This window comes from Notamacropus eugenii, chromosome 1 (genome assembly GCF_028372415.1).
Source record: "Notamacropus eugenii isolate mMacEug1 chromosome 1, mMacEug1.pri_v2, whole genome shotgun sequence".
NCBI lineage: Eukaryota > Metazoa > Chordata > Mammalia > Diprotodontia > Macropodidae > Notamacropus > Notamacropus eugenii.
In genome coordinates this window covers 179,953,564-179,979,633 of record NC_092872.1, presented here as the reverse complement: position 1 = coordinate 179,979,633, position 26,070 = coordinate 179,953,564, and the positions used below count along the sequence as shown (strand labels likewise).

At 44.1% G+C, this 26,070-nt stretch overlaps 1 protein-coding gene across 3 annotated transcripts in view; it reads left to right on the top strand.

Moving 5' to 3' along the window:
• KCNIP2 (potassium voltage-gated channel interacting protein 2) overlaps positions 1-18,434 on the top strand; it is a 35,231-nt gene extending 16,797 nt beyond the window's left edge. For 2 of the 3 annotated variants that reach the window (XM_072620699.1, XM_072620683.1), the window contains exons 2-9: positions 14,689-14,813; positions 15,149-15,218; positions 15,591-15,661; positions 15,769-15,876; positions 16,091-16,195; positions 16,427-16,489; positions 16,838-17,064; positions 18,177-18,434. In XM_072620699.1, coding sequence (XP_072476800.1) covers positions 14,689-14,813; positions 15,149-15,218; positions 15,591-15,661; positions 15,769-15,876; positions 16,091-16,195; positions 16,427-16,489; positions 16,838-16,885 — 590 coding nt within the window. In that variant the 3' untranslated portion in view covers positions 16,886-17,064; positions 18,177-18,434. The remainder of the gene's footprint in view (positions 1-14,688; positions 14,814-15,148; positions 15,219-15,590; positions 15,662-15,768; positions 15,877-16,090; positions 16,196-16,426; positions 16,490-16,837; positions 17,065-18,176) is intronic. The other variant, XM_072620692.1, reaches the window with a different exon arrangement.
• Positions 18,435-26,070: the final 7,636 nt, after the last annotated feature.

Genomic DNA, 26,070 nt, shown 5'->3' with positions numbered 1-26,070 from the left:
AATTCTGCGTTGTATTCATTTCATAATTTGACTATCATAGCATTAAAATTATAAATTAACTTTGGTGGAATTATCCTTCTTATTATATTGGCACAGTCCAACCAGGAACCTTGAATATTCCTTCAGCTATTTAAAGTGTTGTTGTTTTTTAAGGATCACTTTGTAATTGAACCTACACAAGCATTTTGTATCCTTTGTTAGGTTGATCCTCAAGAATTTTGTGCATTTAGCATTTGTTTGGAATGAGATTTCCTTTTTTATTCTTATCTCTTGAATATTGTTGTTGTTAAATATCTTGTTGGATTTTGAGGGTTTATTTTGTAGCCTACAACTTTGCTGATGCCAACGTCTCAGTATCTTTATGCTTCCTCTAGGTTTTCTAAGTAAAATGCTGCTATAAACCATCATATCATCAGAAAATAAGGCTAGTTTTATCCCTCTTTTACCTATCTTTATCTCATTGTTTTTAATCTTTGTATCCTTGGAACCTTGTGCATAGTAACCATTTAATAAATGTCTGTTACATTTTTTAAAAGTCATTTTTAAAATCTTTTTCTCCCTATTAGACCACCTACAAAATTATGACTTCCTTCTCTGAGGTATGTCTCCTGATCTTGGATCATTTGAAGGCATAAATATAATTGACAGGTCCTGAACTCACCTGATGATCTAACCCAGGGGTTCTCAAACTCATTTGGCCTACCTCCTCCTTTAAAAAAAATTACTCAGTGCCCCCCTGGAAATCTATTTTCTTTAACCTTTTATTTTTTTTTAATTTGCATCATTTCAAAAAAGTATAAAATACATATTTTTAAATGACATCTTAAATTTAATAATCTATTGTAAATTTGTGAGGGTTTTTCCCGCATTGAAATTTTGATGATGCAATATTGTGTCATGTAACTATGTAGTATTGTATTATAAACAAGTCATTGCACACACACATTCCTGCCCAAGCATGCTGAGCTTTCAGACAATGTGTGACATGCTCACCTGCCAACATCTGCTTGTTAAGACCTTTTGGCGGACTAGTATTTTGTGTGTTTACTTGGAAAATAATGTAATCACTCTGACTTTAACTCTGTTACATAACAGATGAAATGTGTACAAATGCTTTTGCAAAATTTTTTTCTCTTCTTTCCTTAGGCTTCCATAGCCCCCTTATCTTTATTTAATGCCCCCTGGATTGGTCCAGCATTCCCTAAGGGAACAGTATTGCCCTCTTTGGGAACCTGTGATCTAACCTAATGTTATCAGCTTTGTTCACTACCCTGAGTTCTCTTTGATAACTCATTTGGGTACCCCCAGACCCAAGTGGATGGCTTGTCCCAAATCTTCTCACTAAGGTTTATACCTTAGTACTCTAATGAATCTTATATCTCATTGATGTGAGTTATCCCTATAGCTGACCTGGTCTTTATCAGTGGGTGAAGGAATCGTAATTCCCCTAACCTAATGTATCTAGCTGGCCCTAGATCAAGTTTCACATCCCATCCAACCATCCACCAAGAAACCAACACCAAGCTAAATACCTTGCTGTAGGCTGCTGCATTTAGATCCTTTCTCTTTCCATCTCTTGCTCTTGCTAAAAGAATAGAAATCAAATGAATACTAGCATTGCTGCTGGAAAGGGTGTGACAGTAGAATGCCCTATGGCTCTCCTTACCATTCTTATGTCTCCCTAGACTACAACTCCCTTCCGTGGCCACCCTCCCCTATATATGTTGTCTTCTCTATTTAAATGTATTCTGGAGGGCAGTAACTATCAAACTTTTGTACTTGTATCTCATTTGGGATGCTTAATAGTTGGGGCTCAATAAATTATTTATATTTCATTTATTCAGTCATTCATACATTCAACAGGGCATAACATAACCTATCAGTGCCTCCCAATCCTATGCAACTCTTGTCCATGATGTCCTATTAAACCTCCATGGGAGAGGGGGAAATGATTCCCTCTATTTCATAGAATCATAGATTTAGAACTGAAATAGACCTTGAAGTGACATGCCCAAGGTCACACAGATGTCAACAGTTTTGGGAAGCAAATCTATGTTTGCAAAGAGAGCTGGGAAACAAATCTAGGCCCTGACTTCAAAACATGCATTCCAGTAGAGTGAGATACTCTTCATTGGTTATCTCTTACTTTTTTTCCCAACAATCTTATATTCCTTATATTTCTTTGGTGATGTCTTTAATGTTGCTTCTCCCTCACAATCCTTCACTTGTAATGTGTGACTGACTGCTCACACCTACTATGTGACTCTTTTTGTTGCCTTTTGGTCAAACCTCTACCCCTCTTCCTCGGGAAAGGAAGAATACCTTGATTTGCAGTCATATAATACCGCTAGAACAACCTTGGTACAAAGAATTGCTATGGTCCCATTCTTCTGTTCATTTCTAGAAACAGCTCATGGTAACAACATCTATCCAAGATCTCTCATAGCAGGAATCATAGATATTCTTTCTCCACTTTGTTTTCTTTGTGTGGATAGTTTGGCAAACCTCATTTGAGTTATTCTGGATCTCACTTAAAAGTCTCTACTGTGTTTTGATGCACTCAATACAATGCCATCTACTCACAGGAGCAACTAGAGAACCTTACCATGTACAAGAAATTCTTCTTTAATTTGGACATCCTCCATGCCAGTGGGACATACCTTTGGTGAGCCTATGTCTGTCCCCTTGGTTTTTCCATGTCTCACCTTATTTTAATAACCAGAGGCTTATTAAACAAAGTCTCAGTTGTTACATCTTTCAAGGAGTTGTGTCTGTATTTCATATAATCAAAAATACTTTGCAAGGAGTAAAAATAACAATCATCCCCTCACAACTTCAATCTATTTGTCTATGTGGCTTGCTGTTGTTTTTTTAATGATTCCTACTATGTGGCCAGTCTGTGCTGAGTGCTATTTGAAGCACTGAATGAGTGAAAGAAGCATTTATTAAGTGCCTACTTAATCAATCTTGGGTCAGTCAATAAGAATTTATTAAGTACTTGCTATGTGCTTGCCATGTGGCAAGCACTGTGATAAGCATGGAGAATAAAATACAGGTAGAAAGAACAGTCCCTGCTCTCCAAAAGCTTACATTCCAGCTTACATTGCAGATGGACATCAAAGAGCCCTGAACGGGCTGGGGGAGGTATCCTGGGGAGGTGTAGTGGAGAAGGTTCAGAGTGTGGCCCAGAGAGCACTGGGGGTACAAATGCAAACGTGAGATAGCACCTCACCTTAAAGGAGTTTACATTGCAGTGGGGGAAATCACACACACACACACACGCACGCACACACACACAGAGGCAGTAGACAGGGAAAGGAGTTTCCATCTAAGGAACTACAGGGGTTGTCGACTGTCATGTCCTTTCCAGAAGTGATAATAGCATTGATGTGATTGCTGTTTCTAAACCAAGAAGTAGAAAGCAGAGCTGGGGGACTACATGCCCAGTGACAAATGGATCGCGGCAGCATCATCTGTATCACAGACTTAGAGTTGGTCTTTGAATCTAAACCCTCCATTGGTTTAGATGAGGAAACTGAAGCACAGAGAAGTTAAGTGGCTTGGCTGGGGTTACACACACAGCTAAAAAGGATTTAAACCCAGGTCTTTCTCACCTCAAATCCAGTCGTTTATCCATTGTCCTCCTTCTCCTACATCATGGGACCTAGTCTGGGATCAGATATTTACAGAGGGCTGGATGTGTTTGTACTCACTTACCAATTAAAATGAGAGAAGAATTACAAAGTTGAGTAAATTGGCTCCTTTCAGGAGAAGGCCATGGCTTCCAGTCTCTAACAGCACTATCCATTTGGGGAGAAAAGGGATTAATGAAGGAGTAGGTGGCAAGATTTGTGGGATTGATGGTTAGATTGGCTGAATTTGGGGCCCCAAGAAAAGAAGAAGATAGAATCCTTGGCAGGTGGGCAGGAGAAGGGTTGAGAATATAAGATTAACCCACCTTGGCTAGGACCCAGAAACTTGGTAACTACCTCAAGGAGCTTGTAGTCCAATAGGGCAGTTATGATAGGTAGACAAGTAAATAGGATACAAGGTAGAATATTATAGAGGTAGAGTAGATAACGTGCTACAAGATTTCTGAGGAGGAAGAGCTCACTTTCAACTGGGAAGGAAGGAAGGAATGAAAGGTCAGGAAGGTTTCATAGAGGAGGTGGCTTCTAAATTGGGCCTTGAAGGAAGGTAGAGATTTCAACAGATGGAAATGAGGAGGAAATCTATTTTAAGCATGGAGGACAGCATGAGGAAAGACATGTATTCTATAACAATAAAATAATATTCATACGAGTTCTGAAGATCTTAAAACACTATATAAATTTTAGCTGGGATCAATAATGAGAATGGTGATGGAGGCAGTGATGATGATGATGATGACGAAGACAGCAGCACCAATGATAACCAGTTAACCAACAATGTAGAGAAAGATTGGATAATCGGTTAAGAGACAATTAGGAGAATATTTATGAAGGTCAAAAGGTTGGAGGTCCTGAACCAGGGTGATTGAGATTTCTAAAGGTGTGCTCCTTGAAGCCATTTCCACAGCCTTCTCCTTTCTCATCAGTGACTTGAATGAAGAAAGACATGTTTTTCTAATTTTCAGGTGTAACAAAACTAGGAAGGATAGATAACTAATATACTATTTTCCTCATCTATAAAAAGAAAGAATTAGACTTAGTAACCTCAAAGATCCCTTCCAAGTTGAAATCTTGTAGGATTGTAGTGGAAATGGATGGTAGGGGCCAAATGCAATAGATATTGCAGAGGAGTTGGCAATTAATTGTATGTATGGTATGGGAGATGACAGAAAATAAATATGGCTCCAAGGTTACAAGCCTAAGGAGACTGGGAAGATGATGGCACCAATAAGAGAAATAAAGAAGCTAGGAGGAAAGGGAGGGTTTTCGGGGGGGAAATGATGAGTTCAATTTGAAACATGCTGAGTTTCAAGTGCCATCAGGACATCTAGATACAGTTAGGTGGTCATGGATAGAGTGCTGATCCTGGAATCAGATAGAACTGAGTTCAAATCTGACCTCAGACATTTACTAACTGTGTGATCCTGGACAAATTGCTTATCCTCTGCCTCAATTTCCTCATCTGTAAAATGGGATAACAATAGGACCTACCTTCCAGGATTGTTGTGAGGATCAAATGAGATAATATTTGTAAAGCACTTAGTACAGTATCTGATATATAGTAAGTGCTATATAAATGTTATCTGTTACTACTACTATTATCATTATCTAGGTGGAGGTATCTAACCAGGAGTAGGAAATATCAGTGCGGAGAAGTTGAGGGTAGGAAAAAAAATTGGCAATTATTTGCATAGAGGTTGTAATTAAAGCCATGAAATGGAATTGGTTGAAACAGCATAGAGAGGAAAAAGAAATGGTCTGAGAGACAACCTTAGAAAACACCCATATTTAAAGGGTAAGAGGGAGATGAGGAGCCCCAAAAGAGACAGAAAGAGAAGAAATTCAGTGTTTCAGAAGGCAAGAGAGGAAAGGGTACTCTCAAAACGGGTGATCTACAATGTACAAATGCCACAGAGAGGTAAAAAAAAAGATGGGAATTGGAAAAAGGTCAGTGAATCTGTCAATGACATCATTAATGACCTTGAAGAGAGGAGTTTCAGTAGAATGAGGATGTTAAAAAAAGAATGAGGAAGTAAACTAGATTGCAAGTGGTTGAGATATGAGTGGATAGTGAGGCGGAACTGAGTCCAGACAGGAGAAAAGTAGGCTAGGAGCTTGATGGGGGAGACACTAGTTCCATGTTATTTGATTGGTTCCAGAAGGCAAAACTAGTAACAGTGGGTGAAAGTGATCAAGAAGGCAGATTTAGATCCTTCACATAAGGAAAGACAGCTGATACAATCGCAGATATCTCAAAGGAGAATGGACTGCCCCTGGAATAATAGCTCCCCTTCCTGAAACACAAGCCTATTGGCCATTCTTTGAGTCTGTAGGAAAATGATATAGCAAAAGGAGCTCCGGATCTGAAATCCGGAGATCTCTAGACTGGAATCTCATCTCCGATACCTGGCAGTCTTGTGGCCAGACTGAGCCTGCGACTTGATTTCTCCAAGTCTCAGTTTTCACCGTCTGTAAAATGGGAATAGAAATACCTTTGATATTCCCTCACAAGGGTGTTAGGATGAAATGGGTGATGTATATGTAACGCTTCACAAACTTTTATGTCCTGTATAGAATCACTTATTATTAGAGCAGACTCTTATTCAGGTACGGGTTGAATTAGGGAGCCTCTGTGCGTGGAGGTGTGTGGAGGAGTCACGTTGAGGAGAGCAAAGGAAGGCTACGTCGGGGCAGGTTACAGCTGGCCTCTAATGCCGGGCTGAGGTGGTAGACCGGGTGGAAGGGCAGCAGGGACACACCAAAGGATTAAGTCTGTGTCATTCATGGATGTTTGTAACTCTGTCCCCCCACTGATGCAGTCTGGAATATAGTTTCCCCAAAAAACTGGGAAGAAGGAGGCAAAGTGAGGAGATGGGGAGATGAGAACCAAGCACTTCCCTTTACACCCCAAACCCTTCATCTATGAGACCATGGATCTGAGGACTGGGATCTTTTATGTTGGAAGAGGGTGACCCCCAGTGGTTTTGGTGCAGAACTACAGCACCTGGAGCTTCAGCCCCTTGGGCAGAAAGTCTAGATATTCATTCCATACCCACCCCTTTACCAGTCCTCAACACCTCCCTCCCCCGCAGTTAAACCACAAAAGCAGTATAGGAAGAGCTAGGGCTGCCTAATGCTTCTTCAGCAGCACACTCCTGTACCCTGACATTTGCTCATCAGGTCCTGTTCTACTCAAAGACCCTGGCCCTGGGAGCCCACCCAGGGAGTTCCAAGAAAGGATCTAGCCTTTACCCAGGCCCCCTAACTCTCCCTGCACCACAACACAGCTGAGGAGGAGAAACTAGGGCAGGCCCCTATGTTATATTTCCAAGGCAAAGGCTTGACAGGGGTCATATTCTAAACTTGCTATAACCCTCAAGCCTTGGCTCAGTGTCAAATCTCATGATTTACATTCTTTTCTTGGGCTAAAGTCTCTCTCCTCCCCTACCCACGAAAATATCCTCCCTCTAATGACCCCTATTACATATATATGGGGGGAAGGGAACATCAGAAAAGCTATTTCTTGAAATGGCAGAGGAAGCCATTGTGCTATGATTCTGGTGGGCTCAGGTTTCTCTGTTTAGCTCATTAGCTGGGACCAGAGAAGCCCTGGGGATCCAGGCACTGTGGTCACTGCTAGACATAACTAACTGCCCCCCCCCCCCCCCCCAGATTCTGCTCACTCAGGTCTCTCCTTAGGTTTAGGGCACAGAAGAAGCCTAGAGAGACAGTGTCTAGGAGATGAGACCCCACTAATCCCACTAGTCTGCTATCAGGCTATCTGCAGCACTGATTGCTGTTGCCAAAGAGATAGCTAAACAAGAAACGATGCACAAGGGGAGACAGGTATAATCAGGATCATTAGCAGATGCAAAGGCCTTCAACTAGCCCCTTCATCATCACTTCTATCAGAGAACTCCCCCTTTCCCACATCTACAAAAACTGGCCTATGTTGGCTTGTGCAGATTTCATATTTATATTTACATGTATACAGCATCTAGGATGCAGAGATAGCAGGTGTTATACATACACATGTGTATTAACAGTTTCATAACAGAATGTAATCTCTCTCTCACCTCCAGTTCTATCTCTTATCAGTCCCTGCTCAGCCCTCCATCAAAGGATAGCAAAGAGTAGCCACTCCCATCCACACTTAGTCCTTATTGCCCCTCCTCCCACCGCCCCCACTACATCCATCCATCCCCTGCTCTGTCTCTGTTCCCCGTATTTTCTCCCCATTTCCCTGTCTGTCTCCCTATCTGTCTTGGTCAGTAACCCTATCTCTGTCTCTGTTGTCGTCCAAGTGCTCTCATTCCCACCTACCTGTCTCCCGCGTTCTTCTGTCTGTCTTTAATCCACTGTTTGTCCCACACCCCCATTCCCCATCTTTTCTCCTTCCTATTCCTCTGTTACGCCTGTTTATCTCCCTCTCTAGGTGTATCCCTCATTTGCCCCCAATCCCCTATCTGACTCCCTCATCCCTTTATCTCCACCTCCCTGTCTTTCTCTAAGATCCTTTCCTACCATCTCCTTGCTACCCGCTGAAAAAGGGGTAGGCAGTGGCTGAGATCAGGCTGACTTACTGACCTTCCCCTTGGCTGACTGGATTGGGCCAAAGCACTCCATGCCACAGTACCTTCCCCCCGGCAGAGGAAGAGGCCCAGGCTAAGGCTGGGAGAGGGGGTGGGGTGGGGGGCGGGGGATGGGGAAGGCGGAGGGAGGAAGGAAGGGAGGGAGGGGAGAGAAGCCAGTGGGAGGATGAGGCATAGGGAGAGGGAGAGAGAGGAGAAAGGGGTAGACAAGGGCAGGCAAAGCAGGGGTGTCAGCTGGGGGGTTCAGGGAAGGAGGCCATGCCCCCACTTACCCCACCATGAGTCTAGAGGGGCTGGAGATGGTGGCTGTGCTTGTGGTCCTGGCCCTATTTGTCAAGGTCCTGGAGCAGTTTGGCCTTTTTGAGCCTGTCTCCTTGGAAGGTAACCCAAGAGTCCAAATGGGAGCCAGGAGGGTGAGATGGGTTGGGGGATGGGGAGGCAGGAAGTTGGCTCGTTGTGCCCTACACTAGTTAATACCACCAAGGAATCAAAGACCTCCTTCCTTCCCTCTAATTCGGGTCAAGGAATGAGCTGGGGAGTGAGAGTGGTAGGAGTTCATGGGGAAGGTCTGCTTGAAGGAATATGAGAAAGTGTATGGGGAATACCCTGAAGGATTGGAGGGAGCAGGATAGAAGGAATACGGTAAGGGGGTTCCTTGGAGGATGAAATCAATTCCAACCTTAGTAGGGGAGTTTGAGGTGATGTGTCAGAGACCAGTGAATCGGCGAGATTGTGTTATTTCTGTCTATAACTGAGCCTGATTTTGCTTGTCTGGTATGTATGATTTCTGTGACTATGTGTGTAATTATGTGTTGTAATTGTGTTTGTACCTCCCAAGTCCTATGTTCCATGGCTTTGATGGTGAATTGTGTAAATTGTATGGCCATGGACTTTGGGGCATTTGAGTACATGGGTGGAGGAAGGGAAGGAGAAGGTCTGAGCTCTGGTTCATATGAGGAGGAGAGGGAGGACCTGAGTTCAAATCCCACCTCTGATTCTTACTACCTGTGTGACCTTATTCTTGGGCAAATCACTTAATCTCCCGGTGCCTCAGTTTCCTTATTTGTAAAATGAAAGAAGGGGGTTGGATTAGATGATTTCTTTGGTCCCTTCCAGTTCTAGATAAACTGTGATTTCTCCTGATCTCCAAGGGGGCAATTCATGGTGGTGCTGCCCAGCCTCCATCATTCCCAGCCCTAGAACACCTCATCCCCCTGAAAGGCAGTGACCCTCAAGGCTAAGGCACGAGATGGATGGGAAATCAATTCTCCAAAGGCATCTGTTCCTCTGGGGAGGAAGGGAGAAGTGATTGAGATTTTGGGGAATGAGTTAGGTCAAGAGCCATAACTCCCCCCTCCCTTTTCATGAAAATCCTTGCTCTTATTCCACCCTTGGGCTCCTACCTGCCCTTTTCTTGCAAATGGGACAGAAGGAGGAAGGATAAAACCTAGACACAAAGGAGAACTTACAGACTCAAGTGGAGGAGACTGGGGCAAAATACTGAAACAGTATTAGGCTGGAATCTAGGGCCTTAGTATCTGGAAGCAGTGAATGAAGAAGGCAGGCTTCTAAGGTAACTCCCCCTACCCAATTTTGTGCCTCTCTGAGAGCCCAGAGTAGTGATGAGGATACAGATAAAAGGAAGGGCAGGGGAAAGAAATGACTCAAATGAAGTGGGCAGGACTGGCTGCAAGATGGGAAAACTTGAGAGTAGGATTCAGGACTCAAATGTCCTAAAGGCCAGAGATGGGCCCTCACTCTTCCAAGATCCTTCAGCTCTGTCCTGCCCTAAAAACCTGCTTCCAGAGAGAACAAAAAGGAAAACTGAGGCCATAAGTTAATGTGAAAGGATAAGGTAACAGACAGTTTAAGGGCTTGCTTCCTTACTACCCCATCCCCCACCCCACTCACCCCACTCCCGGAAGGCAACAGGAAGACCACAGGCTCAATCTGGCACTGGGGAAACCAGAGCCCTGGCTAATGGAGCCCCGGGCAGAAGGCCAGACCAGCCAATCAATCCTCTGCCCTTGGTGGGGCAGGCTTCGAGGGGACAGTGACTGGGGAGGGGGGCCAGGGAGGCAGAGATAAGATCAAACCTTCGTCTGATCTCTGAAGAATAAGGAGTCTGTGGGAGCAGGTGACTATTTTGTGATTGCTATGTGATTGTATGTGACTGTGTTTATGAGTCTGTGTTTCTGTTTTTTGTGTGACTGTGACCTGGTCCTTAGGTGCCTATGTATATATGTCTCTCTGTATGTGTGTCTCTCTCTCTCTCTATATATATATGTTTTTGGAATATGGTGTAGAGGTGGTGTTGTACTTGTGTGGGTGGGTATGGCTATTTGGACATGTTCAACTGTATCTGTGACTCGGTCTATGGGACTATGTGTGACTGTAGCTGTATCACCACATATTTCAGGCAACAAAGTCATGCATCCCTGGGCAGCTGAACAATCAAGAAACACTGAGTATCTCAGTATCATTGAACATCTCTTTCTTCCTCCTGTTCCTCCCTTTATATCCATCCCCTCTCCCCCCATCCTTGTGGAACCACAAGGAGAAAGACAAGAAGGAGAAACTGAAGTCTCTAGCTGGAGGATCCCAGTCTGGTTAGGGAGCCAGTGCTCAGACAGGAAAGAGACAACAGATTGTGTAAAGCACTGTCTAATGAAGACCAAATAGGGGCTTAGATGATCAGTGCCACAGGAGGGTGTCATTCTGGGCGTCTGGGAATCCGTGTATACCACTGTGTATCTCTCACTATATGTGTGTGTGGCATCTTGTGTCACTGTAATTGTCTTTTGTCATTATGTTTCACTATGTCACTGTTTGTGTGTGATTATGTGTTTGTGTGTATATAACACCATATGTCTATCTGTGTACCAATGGCTGGCTGGCTCCTTGAGAGCAGAGACCAGGTTGTAGCCATTTCTGTATCTCCCTGTGCCTAGCATAGTGCTCTGCTCAAAGTTGCACACTTAATAAATGTTGTTGAATGACTGCATGTCTTTCTGTGTTTGTGTGTCTGTGTATACTATGTGTTCATAGCAAACAGCTCAGCTGGGTACTTCTGCGTGAGAAAACTTATCCCTGTGCCTGCTGTGATCCCATCCTTTCTGGGAGTGCTGGGGAAATGATTAAATGAGAGAAAGGATTTAGGTGGGATGTTCATACCCCCTTCCTCTCAGAGCCCACGGAACTTTAGGGGCCAAGTCTATCCAAATTCTTCTCCCCTCTTACTTACCGCCCAGCCCCAGTGCATCATCCAATCGCATATTCCTCCTTCCTCCGCACTCTCAGTCTTCCAGAATATGGAAGTTGAGTTAGATGGTCTCCAAGGTCCTTTCCAACTCTGTGAAGTTTTGTCTTTGGAGCTGCTGCTCCTTCATTTTTTTAAAATGCTTGAGCTGTTGACTTCAAATAACGTATGCTGGTTTGCATGATATTTGCATACAATTTGCATGATGTCCTGAGTCCAGCCCTTTTTGCTGGAATGCCCTCATGAATCCTGTAGCCTTCTCATCTTCACCACAGCTCCTCCTTATCCCTGAGCCCCCCTAGACCCCTCCCTTCTACTCCAAAGTCTTCCTCAGTCCCTCCCCTTGCTTGTCAGTCTCTGAGTCTTTGTGTGAGGCAGGGAGGGGGGCTGGGCCACCATGGTGCATTCTGGGGGAGTTAACCTTCTTTCCTTGGGGGTCTTCTTTCTTCCCAGGGAACCCACCCAGGCCCACTAAAAAAGCGCTGAAGCAGCGATTCCTCAAACTGCTGCCGTGCTGTGGCCCCCAGGCCCTGCCCTCAGTCAGCGAAAGCAAGTGGCCCCTCCTCTCCTTCTGTCCTGGGGAGTGGGGGTGGGGTGGGCAGCTGGAGTGTGAGGGGGAGATCAAGAGTGGGGTCCTAGGGGAGAGGCAGGCGATCCATGCCCTGCCCTTCTCATTGCCTTGGGTGACTGCCCCCATCCCACTTCCATTCACCCAGACCCCGGTACTGGGGAGCAGTCAGTGGAGCTGAGGATGGGCAAAAAAGAGCTGAAACAGTGTGGGGGCAGTATCTAGAGCTGCATGGATCAGGCCTATGGCAGTGATATTGAATGCAACCTTGTGATCCTGTTTGGCTGTGTGCCTGGGAAACTCGATGGCCCTTTTTCTGAGTCTTGAGTCCCTGTTATTTGTTTAAGTGTCTGTGTGTGTTCCTGTGTAGCTGAATCCTTGTGTATTTGTCCTTCTGGGTATGTTGTATCAATGTCTGACTGGCTCCTTAAGGAAAGGGACCATGTTCCATTTATTTCTGTATCCCCCCCAATGCCAACCACAGTCACATGTGTGTACGTTCCATCTCTGTGTATCTGTTCCTCTCCATATGTCCTCATGTATATATGTGTCTGGTTCAATTCAACAAACGTTAAGCATCTGCTGCCTTTTTGGAGCACTGAGCTCAACACTGGGGGCCATTAGACAATACACAATCCATGTCCTCCTTTAGCTTGTAACCTAATGGAGGGGGAGCTATAACACAACTTGGCACCAACTTAATTCTTTTCACCTTTTTCACAGCATGGAGGGGGTTGGACTGGGGTATCACACCCTATGGACTGCTCCCTTTCATTCACTCTCTGGGCCACTCACATTATACTACCCCATCTCCCACTTTTGTGCATATACAGAAGCCTCTCCATCCCTAAAATAGACTTGTTGACTCTCTTCTCCATCTATTGAAATCATTCTCTTTCTTGAAAGCCAGGCTCAGATGCCATCTACTCCAGGATAGAGTCTCTAATCTCCTCAGCTAGAATCCATTCCTCTTCTTCCTTGATTCTCTCATGCTACAGCATTTAACCCAGATTCAATTCAAATCCAACAAATATTAATTGAGCAACTACTATGCAAAAAGTATTGGATTAGGTGCTGAAACAAAGCTGACTCTCCCCTACTGAGGTGCAGCAGTCTAGTAGAAAGAGATGGCACATATAGTATTACCTATAGTACAAATTAGTATGTGACAAGTACATTGGAGAGGAGCTATGTAAGGTAATGGGTAGAGATGGGGAAAGGACTTTAATTACTGGGGATCGAAGAAAGCTTCTTGAACAAGATGACATTTGAATTCAGCTTTAAAGATCTGTGACTCCAAAAGGAGTCAGGACTAGAGATATTGATTTAGGGATCACCTGCCGAGAGGGGTAGTCAAAGTTATAAAAGTGAACAAGGTTGCCAGTAGAGAATGAAGAGTGAAAAAGGGAACACAGCCTATAACAAACCTTCAGGGAACAAGGGTCAGAAAGAAGAGCCAGTGACAGAGAGGAATGAGGAATAGATCCAAAGAAAGGAGGAACAATGGGAAGATACCTTGTCTTTGAGGCTGAGGGAGAAAGCAATCAGAAGGAAGGACTGATCAATAGTGGCAAATGTTGAAGAAGGATGGAGACTAAGAAAAGGCCCCTGGCTGGGGAGGTGGTGTAGTAAGAGTGGAAATCAATCAAACACCCAACAAGCATTTCTGAAGCCAGGCTCTCTGCTAGGTAACTGAGTGTCCCTGCGTTTCTGTGGTTCCTGGTGTATTAATTAACAAGCTTTTATAGAATGATGTGCCAAGCACTATCCTAGGCACAACACCACCAAGATTTCATTGTGTTTGCCTGTTGAGATCTTATGCAAAGGCCTGCGTCATATGATGTTTTGTATCTCTATTTGGTATTTATCTCAGACAGAGTGTCTATAGGGCTTGTTTGTGGTGTCTGTGTGCTATCAGCAACATGAGTCCTATCTTATGTGTCATGTGTATTTTTGAATTCTGTTATATGTGTTAAGTGTGTTGTTTGATATACTTTTTTTCATCTGGAGATTTCTCAGGGCCTAGATGACTCACCATCCTGGCTGGGGGTGGAGGTGGGGGTGTGACTGGAGAGAAGGCTGAGAAAAGAGGCCCTTAGAGTAAGGTTCACAGAGTGAGAGATATATCCTTTGAGGGTGTGGACCCATACACAAGGGAATGGAAGCTAGGTTCTGAAGTGGAAATGATTTGGGGAGGGCCTAGAAGGGATACTGGGCTCCAGTTGTTGGTTCAGTGAGGGTGCAGAGGCTAACTGGTGGAAATGGATCTAGGGAGATGCTGATGGTGAGGAAGGTGAATATGGGGCTGGGGTAGAGAGGGAAAAGAAAAGGGAAGGAGGGATGGGGATGAAGGGATAGGAGATGAGAAGATGGCAGTGAGTAAAATAGGGTAGGGGGGGGGACTGTAGTTTCCTCTCTATGCCTTTGTTTCCTATGGGGGCGGGTGGGGAAACGTGGAGAAAGTCCTATGCTTGGAATTTGGGCACCTCCCAGTGAGAGAAGGGAGGGTTTGTCGTGGTAAGGAAGAGGGAAGATTTGGGGAGGGGGGCTTTTCAGGGTATTGGGAGGATGCCTCGGAGCCCCGAAACTGAGGCGCCGCTGTCCCCCCAACCTCTGCAGATAGCGTAGAGGATGAGTTTGAATTGTCCACTGTGTGTCACCGGCCCGAGGGGCTGGAACAGCTGCAGGAACAGACCAAGTTCACCCGCAAGGAGTTGCAGGTCCTATACAGGGGCTTCAAGAACGTGAGTGTGGGCGGGGTTAGGGGCGGGGTCTGACGGGCTGAAGGCGGGGCTTCAAGAAATCATACGCTTACTGAGATGGGGTGGACCTGGTTGGGCTTGATCTGGGGCTTCAAAAACTAGCACGAGGGCTCCGGGGCCTGAGACTCGCCAATCCGAGAGGTTAGAGAAGGACTGCGGCCAGATGGTACTGAGAGGGAATCCTGGTCCTTCTCTCCGTGTACCTGGAGTGGGAGGGGGCTTCGGAAGTTCTTGGCCTTTGTGAGGCTGAGAGACTGGAAACGGAGCCCTGTACTCCCTCTCCCAGGCTGCCCTCAACTTTGTGCTCTCTATCTCAGGAATGCCCCAGCGGCATCGTTAACGAAGAGAATTTCAAGCAGATTTACTCCCAGTTCTTCCCTCAGGGAGGTGAGAACATGGCCCTGCATCCTAAGGGACCTCCCTTCTCCCTGCCTGCAGCCCTTAGATTAAGAGTTGCTTCTTGGTGTAGATAGGGGTGGGTAGGTGGGTTTCTGTCCATTTTCCCATCCCCCTCATCCTCAAAGACCCATACACCCTTTAGGGCAGGTGGCACTGTGGACTGTGAGGTGGGTATCAGACTGGAGAGATCTAGTAGTATCTTGAAGAAGCCCTGAGAACTTTCAGGGGAGTGGTGGAAGGAGGAGAATTTGGAGGAAGCCATTGTCTTAGGGAGTTCTGGAGGAGCAGATTCCAGAAGGATTTTGGGAGAATATGAGGTCCACTACTGTACTTAAGATTTCTTATTACCCCTGTCCCCAGATTCCAGCACTTATGCCACCTTCCTCTTCAATGCCTTTGACACCAATCATGATGGTTCTGTCAGTTTTGAGGTAAGGAAGGGATATTCCTGGGGCTCCGACTTCAGAGTGCTCTGGGCAGAATCAGGGTGGGGGAGAAAAGGGGTCTCCTGAACTTTTTATGCCTACTCGCACCCCAGGATTTTGTGGCTGGTCTGTCGGTGATTCTCCGAGGAACCATAGATGATCGGCTCAGTTGGGCCTTCAACCTATATGATCTCAACAAGGATGGCTTCATCACCAAGGAGGTAAGATACCCAAGAGGGAGACCACTGAGAAGTTAGGGATTAATATGAAAGACACCAAAGTAATGCAAAAGCATCAAAGAGCTGAGGGGGCAGAAGGGGAACTCTTCATGGGGAAAGGGCCAGAGGGTTATGAGGGAGGACATTGCCCCACTGCATTATCAAAGGGATTGAGAGGAAGACTTGAGGACGAGCCTTCAATTTCTCATTCCTGCAGGAAATGCTGGACATCATGAAGTCCATCTATGACATGATGGGCAAGTATACATATCCTGCCCTTCGGGAGGAGGCACCAAGGGAACATGTGGAGAGCTTCTTCCAGGTGAAAGGGTTAGGTGACAGGCATGGGAGGGGATTGACTGCATTGAGTTGAATGTTGAAGTATCATGGATCAGTGTAAAAGAGACCAGATGTGGAGGGATAAGGAAGGACCAAGTCTAGGATGGAGAGGGAGTTGACATGATATAGGTCTGGGATTCTGTACCCATATCATTCCCTATCCCCCATCCTCATGCCTCTACCTTATCACTACCCTGCTTACATATCCTTACAGAAGATGGACAGAAACAAGGATGGTGTGGTGACCATTGAAGAGTTCATTGAGTCCTGCCAGAAGGTACAGCACTAAGATCCCCCTCCTCTCTCAGGCTCCCTGGGATGGTGTGATTCTACCATCTGTAGAGGAAATCTTGAAGGGGAGGTACAGGGTTGGTCAAACTCCTTTTCCTAGGTAGGGGCAAAAGAGGGAAGAGAGTGTGGGACCAGGACATAAGCTTCTCCACCCTCCCATTCCCCACCCCTCCCCCCCAAGTTTCTGTCTCTCCCTGTCTGGATCTGATTGCTGGCTCTATTTCTCCCATCTCACTCTCTTTCTACATTTTTGTCCTATCATGTGTCCATGGTGATCTCCTTCTTTGTCTTTTCACTCTCTCAATATATTTCTGTCTCCCTCTCTCCCCAATAGGATGAGAACATCATGCGTTCCATGCAGCTCTTTGACAACGTCATCTAACTCAATATAGAGAGGAGTTGTCATGTGCTAGGGGAAGTCCTGGGCCTCCCTGCCCAGATGGACCTCACTCTTCTTTTCCCAGGTCTATCTCCAGCTCCTACCCTGTGTCTTCAGGGGCCCAGGGAACCCACAGGGGTTGCTAGGAGACTGTAACCCCTTTGGGGTATCTGGGTTCTGAGGTAAAAGGGGGTGGGGTGGGTGGGGACTGGGAAACAGGGCAGAATCCTGAAGTAGTGTTTGGAAGTGCCCAAGACTCCCATATAGTTACCCAGGGCCCTTGTTTGCTCCACATGCTGAGAGCCCATTGCCCCTGCCTTAGAGTTTAATGTAGGAACAAAGCAGCTTCCCCGATTCCCATGCCACCCATACAATAGAAACCAAGAATGCCCATGCTATGGTGCTTCTCCAAACCAACCATTTTCTTAGGGACCTCTCCACTGGGCACTTTCAGAGGAATCTCTAAGAGATTCTAATAGCAAAGGGGAGGTTTAGATTATAGGCCAGGATCTAAATTAGTCTATCAGGGTCCTCTGGAGTGGAAATTAAAAATGAGTCCAGAGAAGCCTCCCAGCCTGCAGCTCCTGAATCCTGAGTCAGAATTGGGAATACTCTGGCTCATATAGGAGCTCCAATCCCTGCCTCTCTGGAAAGAAGAGTTGGGAAATCCAGGTCCTATAACATACCTGCATGAAAAGCTAAGCCCCCTTGGACAGGAGCCTGGGATTCCAGATAGCTATGTAGCCTGCCTTGATTCTGTCCTGGAACCTTCCAAGTACTTCCTCTTCCCCATGTTTCTCTGTATATAATGGTGGTGAGAGTAGGGGTGAGGGTACTACAGATGGAAAAAGGCCTAAGAATGACCACCACAAAGGAATTCCCTGAGGTCCAATTGCGTCTTATATATCCTCTCCTTCTGTCAGCTTTACACATTTTAGCAGGACCAACTAGTGGGACCATTCCCTAAGTCCTAGGAAAGAACTACCAGAGGCTGGGGAAGACAGTCAAGGCCCTTCAGAATCTGAGATCCCAGAATGAGCAGAGATGCCCAAATGCTGTGTGTATGGGGGGATGGATGGAGCATTGTCAGATGGGGCCCTCATTACTACTGCCTGTCTGCCCGTCTCTAGCACAGCCCAGCTGCTTCCTCCCCCAGCTCTGCACCTCTCCTTTCCCCTGGAGGAGCCAATGAAGCCTTGATGTTCTCAGCAGAGAACTCATTGCTCCATCCCGTCCTGCCCAGAAAGGATTTTCCCCATCCCACAATCCTCAGGCATTCTCCCTTCTGATACAGGAATGAGAAGGGCTTTACAAGCCCAGTGCCAGCACCATCTCTTCACCCTGGGCCTCCACTCTATTCCTACAATGTCTCAACTTGTCCTCGGTAGCTCTGCCCTCTCAGCCAGCAGTGATCTGAGGGGCTGGGGGGATACTAGCCTCCTTCCTCCCCTGACTAGGACTTGCTTATGACTGCTTTGCATTTTCAACTCTTGTGTATATTTTGTAAAATAAGGAACCCAGAGAATCCAATAAAACACAATGGCTATGCAAAGCCTGTGGTCTCCTTTCCTCCGTGCCCCTCCCTATAACACTACTTCCCCCAGTGCATGTGTACGCGCACACACGCGCACACGCACACACACTGGATTATTATTTTAAGATAACCATGCTTTTTCTTATGTACAACCATCTGAAAGGGGGCGTAGAGGAAGCATAAGAAGAGCACGGATAGAAAGGGAGAGGCTGAGGACGTTACCAGGAAGGGGCTGGGCAAGGAGAGGGAGTCCACAGAGCAGTGAGTACATGTGGCGGCTTGGGTGAGCTCTCTGCTCAACTCCTGGGGAAGGCTGCAATAACATCTTGTTTATACCATTTCACTGGGCCTCCATTTGTCATGTCATTCCTCAGTTTTCCTTTTATAAAGAGAAGAAAGAAGTCTTCACATGAAGAATCTTGCTAGGGAAATCCTTCAGTCCTGGAAGACAAGACTCATTCCAGGGTTCTTAGCTGAAGGTTCAAGTTTGTTTCATCTTCGTTGGGAGAAAGCGGGGCGGAACAAGGAAAACTGGAAAGAGCTTGATCATAGGCTGAGAAAAGGGGTGTGTGGGTGTGTGTGTGGGTGTGTGTGTGTGGTATGTATTGTGTACATGAATGTATATTCTCTCACATGTATCTGTTCAGTGAATGGGTAATAGAGCATGTATCTGAATTCAATTAAACAACTATTTACTAAATTATCTACTATATTCAAAGCTCTGTGCTAGGATCTGAAGAAAATTAAAACATATATAGAACATGGTTCAGACCCTCATGGGACTTACAGTCTGGTAGGAGTAGAAACATTAGACACAGCTATGATCCAAAACAGATCTCACGGTAAGTGTTTATGAGATGTACAAAGTGCTTCCAATTCCATTTGGGGGGGGGGGGATGGGAAGCGGAAAGAGATAAATGAAGAAAGAAGCATTTGACCTGCGCCTTATGAGATAGGTTAGAATGTAAAAGTGGAAATGGGGGGTGGGGGGGAAGCACAGGAAAATAAGATATATTTCTGCCTCCTGCGTAGTAGCAGAAGAATTAAGGCATTTACAGACAATATTTAGGCCAATTTTCATTTGATGACACTGATTAGTGAACACGGAGACAAGGAAATGATCACTGAGAGCCACACATGCCTCTATCAAGGACAGACTAACTTCATCATGCCTGACTCACTTTCTTTTTTGATAAGCTTACTAAACTGGTAGATCAGGGGAATGCTATAGATAGAGATTACTTTGACTTTAGCACAGCATTTGATAGAGATTCTCTATTGGTTTAGAAATGATGGAGACATAAAGGCTAGACCAGAGTCTAATGCGATGGATACAGAACTGACTGAATTTTGAGTCCAAACCAGTCAATCAACAAACACTGATTCAGCATCTCCTCTGAGTAAGGTATCTGTATGTACAGGCATTGGGGCAACAGACAAAAATTAAATAATCCCTTCCCTCAAGGAACTTACATTGTGTACTATATGCATAAATACAAAATATATGCAACATAAAACAAAATATATCAAATAAAATTTACTTACAGCATAAAAAATAAATTTGGTTGGGAGGTGGGGTTCCAGCAGGTAGGTGGATTAGCAAAGACTGCAAGTAGGAAGTTTTACCTGATTAAAATGAACCTTGAAGGAAGGATAAGGATCCTAAGAGACAGTGGTAGGAAGGAAGCACATTCCAGGTACTGAGGCACAGCCTAGGTAAAGGCATGGAGATAAGAGTTGGAATATTACATAAGGGGAACTGTAAATCAATCAGTTTTGATGGAATGGAGAATTTGTGAAGGGAAGTAATGTTTAATAAGCTCAGGAAGGTAGGCCAAATCTAGACTGTGAAAGTCTTTAAATACCAAACAGAAGAATTTGTATTTGATCTTAGAGGTAATAGGAAGCCCTCTAGATCTTCTTCAAAAGGGGAGTGACATCGTCAGACCTGTGTTTCAGAAATACTGATTTGGCAATCATGTGGAGAATGAATTAGAAATAGGAGAAACTAATTATTGCAATAATGTAGGCAAGAACTGATGATAGTCTGAACTGGGGTGGTGGCTGTGTGAATGGAGAGAAAGGGATTGGTACAAGATGTAAAAATAAGACAAGACTTAGCAACTGATAGACTATGGGGCACGGGAGGGGGGATGGAAAGTAAAGAATTGAGTATGTGAGTACTGAGTTGGAAATCTGAGTAAACTAGAAGGATAATGATGTCTGCAATAGAAAGAGGAAAGTTAGGAAGAGGAGGGGGTTTTGGGGAAAAGGTGAAAAAAGTTTTAGACTAAGCTTAAGATACCTGTTGGACATAGAGTTGGTTAAACCTAATAGGTAATTGGTGCTATGGGATTAGAGCTCACAGCTGAGGGATGGGAGGGGAAGGTCATCTACATATATGGAGATGATTGAACCACAGGAGCTGATGCCATATGAGCAAGGCTACAGAGAGAAAAGAGAGGACAAGAAGGTTGGGTTACACTCAAAGTCAAGGGTGGCATATGGAAGAGGATATAGCAAAGAAGACAGAAGGAAAAGTTAGACAGGTAAGAGAACCAAGAGGGAGAGTGCCATGAAAACCCAGAAAGGAACGAAGGATGATCAGTTGTGTTAAATGTGGCAGAGAGACCAAAAAAAATCATGAAAACTGAAAAAAAAAAAAAAAAGGCCATGGCATTTGGCAATTAAGTGTTCATTAGTAACTTTTGAGAGAGGAGTGATCAGGTTGAAAGCCAATATTATAAGGGGCTGAGAAGTAAAACAGTAAGAAGTAAGGGACAGAATAATCTAATCCTTTGATGTTGTTTGGGAAGTAGTCTGCAGGGCAGAACCCTGGGAATCTGTATTTAGCCCTGTTTTATTTTTACCATTTTTATTAAGGACTTGGAAAAAGTAAAAATGGCATGTTTATCACATTTGCAGATGACCCAAAGCCAAGAGGAATAGCTAACACTTTGGATGACAGAATCAAGATCCAAAAAGATCTTGACAGGCTAGAACACTGGGCTAGATTTTAATAAAATTAAATTCATGCCTGCATTGAAATCAATTTCACAAGTACAAGATGGGGGAGGTATGGTTAGACAGCAGTTTGTCTGAAAAATATCTGAGGGTTTCAGTGGACTGTAAGCTCTGCATGAGTTAGCAATCTGATATGGCAACCAAGAATGCTAATGCAATTTTTGGATGCATTAAGAGAGGCACAACCTCCAGGACTAGGGAAGTGAGAATACCCCTGTACTCTGACCTTGTCAGACCACATCTAGAGAATTATGTTTGGTCCTGGGCACCATATTTTAGGAAAGGCATTGATAAACTGGAACCCATCCAGAGGAAGGCAACCAGAATGAAAAAGGGCCTCAAGTTTACATCATGTGAAAACCATCTGAAGGAACTGCAGGGATTTAGCCTGGAAAAAACTTGGGACAGGATATAATAGTTATTTTCTGAAGAGATATCATGTGGAATCATAATAACAATGACTGACATTTATGTAGTTTTTAAGTTTGCAAAGGGGTTTTACGTTTTAAGTCCTACAACAATCCTGTAAAGTAGTTACAATAGTTTGAAAAATTCCTTATTTACACTGGCTCATTTGAGAAATTAGATTTGTTCCTCTTAGCCCCAAAGGACAGAAGTGGAGAACGTTCCAAAGAGACAAATATAGTCTTGATGTAAGGAAAGTCTTTGATCGGAGCTAGGGAAGTGGTGGGTTCCTCCTCTCCCCATTGGGGCTCTTCATAGCAAAGGCCATAAGACCACTCATCAGGGATGTTTAGGAGGGTATTCAGGTGGACTAGCTGGACTCAGTGACCTCTCTGACTCTGGGTTTCTATGATTGAATCTAGCTAGAATGTAAAATATGTGAAAGTCTTCAGAGATCAAGTTGGAAACTAACAGATAGCTGTGAAAGGCCTAGAATCCCAGACTATCAATTAATCAGCATGACTTTATTTATTTATTTGTTTGTTTGTTTTATTGCCCCTTCCCCCAATCTGCCCTCCCTTCTATCACACCCCTCAATTCCCTTATCCCCATCTCCTTTATTTTTGTGTAGGGCAAGATAAGATTTCTATACCCCATTACCTGTATTTCTTATTTCCCAGTTGCATGTAACAACAATTTTTAGCATTTAGCATTTGTTTTTACAACTTTGAGTTCCAACTTCTCTCCCTTCCTCCCTCCCCACCCATCCCCACTAAGAAGGCATGCAATTCAATATATACATGTGTAGTTACGCAAAAGACTTCCATAATAGTCATGCTGTGTAAGACTGACTATATTTCCTTCCATCCTACCCTGCCCCCCATTTATCCTATTCTCTCTTTTGATCTTGTCCCTCCCCGAAAGTGTTTATTTCTAACTATCCCCTCCTCTCATTTGCCCTCCCTTCTATCATCTCCTCACACCCCATTTATCCCCTTCTCTCCTACTTTCCTATAGTGTAAGATAGATTTTCATACCAAATTGAGTGTGTATGTTATTCCCTCTCACTTCCCCACTTTTTCCCTCCATTGAAAAAGCTTTTTCTTGCCTCTTTTATGAGAATTTGCACCATTTCATTTTTCCCTTTTTCTTCCCAATATATTCCTCTCATCCTTTAATTTTATTTTTTAGATATCATCTCTTCCTATTCAACTCATCCTGTGCCCTCTGTCTATATGTATATAATCCCTCCAACTACCCAAATACTGAGAAAAGTCTCAAGAGTTACAAATATTATCTTTCCATGTAGAAATGTAAATAGTTCTACTTTAGTAAGTCCCTTATAATTTCTCTTTCCCGTTTACCTTTTCATGCTTGTCTTGATTCTTGTGTTTGAAAGTCAAATTTTCTATTCCACTCTGGTCTTTTCATCAAGAATGCTTGAAAGTCCTCTATTTCATTGAATGACCATTTTTCCTCTTAAGTATTATACTAGTTTTGTGGGTACGTGATTCTTGGTTTTAATCCTAGCTCCTTTGATTTCTGGAATATCATATTCCAAGCCCTTCAATCCCTTAATGTAGAAGCTGCTAGATCTTGTGTTATCCTGATTGTATTTGCACAATACTTGAATTGTTTCTTTCTAGCTGTTTGCAGTATTTTCTCCTTGACCTGGAAACGCTGGAATTTGGCTACAATATTCCTAGGAGTTTTTCTATTTGGATCTCTTTCAGGAGATGATCGGTGGATTCTTTTGATATTTATTTTTACCCTCTTGCTCTAGAATCTCAGGGCAGTTTTCCTTGATAATTTCATGAAAGATGATATCTAGGCTCTTTTTTTGATCATGGCTTTCAGGTAGTCCTATAATTTTTAAATTGTCTTTCCTGAATCTATTTTCCAGGTCAACTGCTTTTCCAATGAGATATCTCACAGTCTGATATTTTTTCATTCCTTTGATTTTGTTTTGTAATTTCTTGATTTTTCATAAAGTCATTAGCTTCTATCTACTCCATTCTAATGTTTAAGGAATTATTTTCATCAGTGAGCTTTTGGACCTCCTTTTCCATCTAGCCAATTTTGCTTTTTAGGGCATTCTTCTCTTCATTGGCTTTTTGGATCTATTTTGTCACTTGAGTCAATCTATTTCTACAGTGTTATTTTCTCCAGCATTTTTTGGGGTCTCCTTTAGCAAGCAGTTGACTCATTTTTCATAATTTTCTTGCATCACTCATTTCTCTTCCTGATTTTTGCTCTACTTCTCTTACTTGATTTTCAAAATCCTTTTTTGAGCTCTTCCATGGCCTGAGGCCAATTCATATTTTTCTTGGAGGCTTTGGATGCAGGAGCTTTGACTTTGTTTTCTTCTGTGTGCATGCTTTAGTCTTCCTTGTCACCAAAGGAAGATTCTATAGCCTGATTCTTTTTCCGCTTTTTGCTCATTTCCCCAGCCATGTGCTTTACTTTTGAGCTTTTTGTCAAGGTAGTTCTCTGCTTCCAGCGGGGTTGGGGGTTGTATTGTCAGCCGCTCAATTCTCCCACAATCTATGGACCTAGAGCTCTAGAAACGGTCACTGCCTCTGCCCCTGCTGCTGCTGTGGCTGCTTCAGGTTCCTCCACACCCCCCCCCACACCCCCCCCCCGCCACCCTGGGGCTTGGGCAGGACCACTCCACTCTCCTGCACTGGTCCTACAGGCTTTTCCCACTGACCTTCCAATTTATCCTCAGCATTTTCAGGTCGTGAAGTCTGGAAACTGCCACAGGTGTGAGAGATTCAGTCTCCCCAAGGCCTTTTCAGGTCCTGTATATGCAGGCATGGCCCATGCTGGACTGCACCCTGCCCCCTTCATGATGTGATAGACATTTACAGGAGAACTTCCTGGCTGTCTTTGAGTGGAGATTTGCTTCATTCCATCATTCTGTGGGTTCTGCAGCTCCAGAATTTGTTTAGAGTAATTTTTTACAGGAATTTGACTGGGCTTGGCAGGAGTGCTCTAGAAAGTCTGTGCCATTACTCTGCCATCTTCTCAGCATGAATTTACTAAGGACCTAGTAATATACCAGGCTCTGGAGTTTCAAAGAGAAAAAACAAATAGTCCCTTCCCACAAGAAGCTAACATTATATGAGGATGAAAGAATGCTCACATATAAACATATGCAAAATAAGCAAAAAACAATTGGTGGAGAGGGGAACCAGCCAATGAGAAGATTAGGAAAGGCCTCATTTCAGCTAAACTTTAAAGGAAACACTGAAGGTATAGGTGAGGAGGGAGTACTTTAAAATACATGCAGCACTTCATTTCCCCAAAGAGTCAGAAGGCAGCTGAGATGAAAGCCGGCAGAACAAGACAGAAATCTACTGTCTAAGCAGGACTTAAAGGAGCAAGGAGGAGCAAAGTTTAAAGTTTTCAAAAGTGACAACTGAGAAGTTTCCTAGGTCCTCAGCAGGTTCACTACTGCAGGAAGGTAAAAGATTGCTGTGACCCAACTAGGAATGGACCACATGGGTCACAGCAAAAAATATTGACTCCATCGAACCCAAACAATCATGCTTCTACTTCCTAAACCCTTACTTCATTGGCTTTGGGTTAAGCCTATATTCTCAATCTTCCTTTTCTTAAGGGTATATTTACTTTCTGTATTTGGCTTGTGTTTTATAAAAGAAATTTGTTTCTGAGGTATTCTTCATTGTGTATACATATTTCACTGGGGGATTAAATTGGACAGAGGGAGAGATAGGAATAGACTCTAATTTATGGGAATTCGTTCTGAGCACTCTGGCTGAACAAAAGATATTTTACTGATATGTATTACTATAGTTCCCCTAAAGCATAGGAGAATAAATGAATCTGAACTGTCCTGGACATAGGATGAACCCAGTTTTCTGGTAAGCAGTTTAGTAAGTGAGCTGGAGTCAGCCCTCTGAAGCCTTGGCTTCAAGCAACTTTTCTTCCCATTGTCTTTCCCTACTGAGGTTAAAAAAATGCTATCCTCTGCAGAAGGTGGTGATTAAAGAGAAAGTTAAGCCTGAAGGGAGGAGTTGCCCACTCACAAAGAGATAAAAAAGTGGCTAGTTCTCTAGTAAGCCTAGCACCTCCTACCCCCAACCACACTAGATGTGTACAAGGGTAATTTGGAGGAGGAGGCACTGCCAGTTGGGGGGATTGTGAAACGCTTTATGTAGGAGGTGAGACTTGAATTGAGTTTTGAAGGAATTTAGGGACT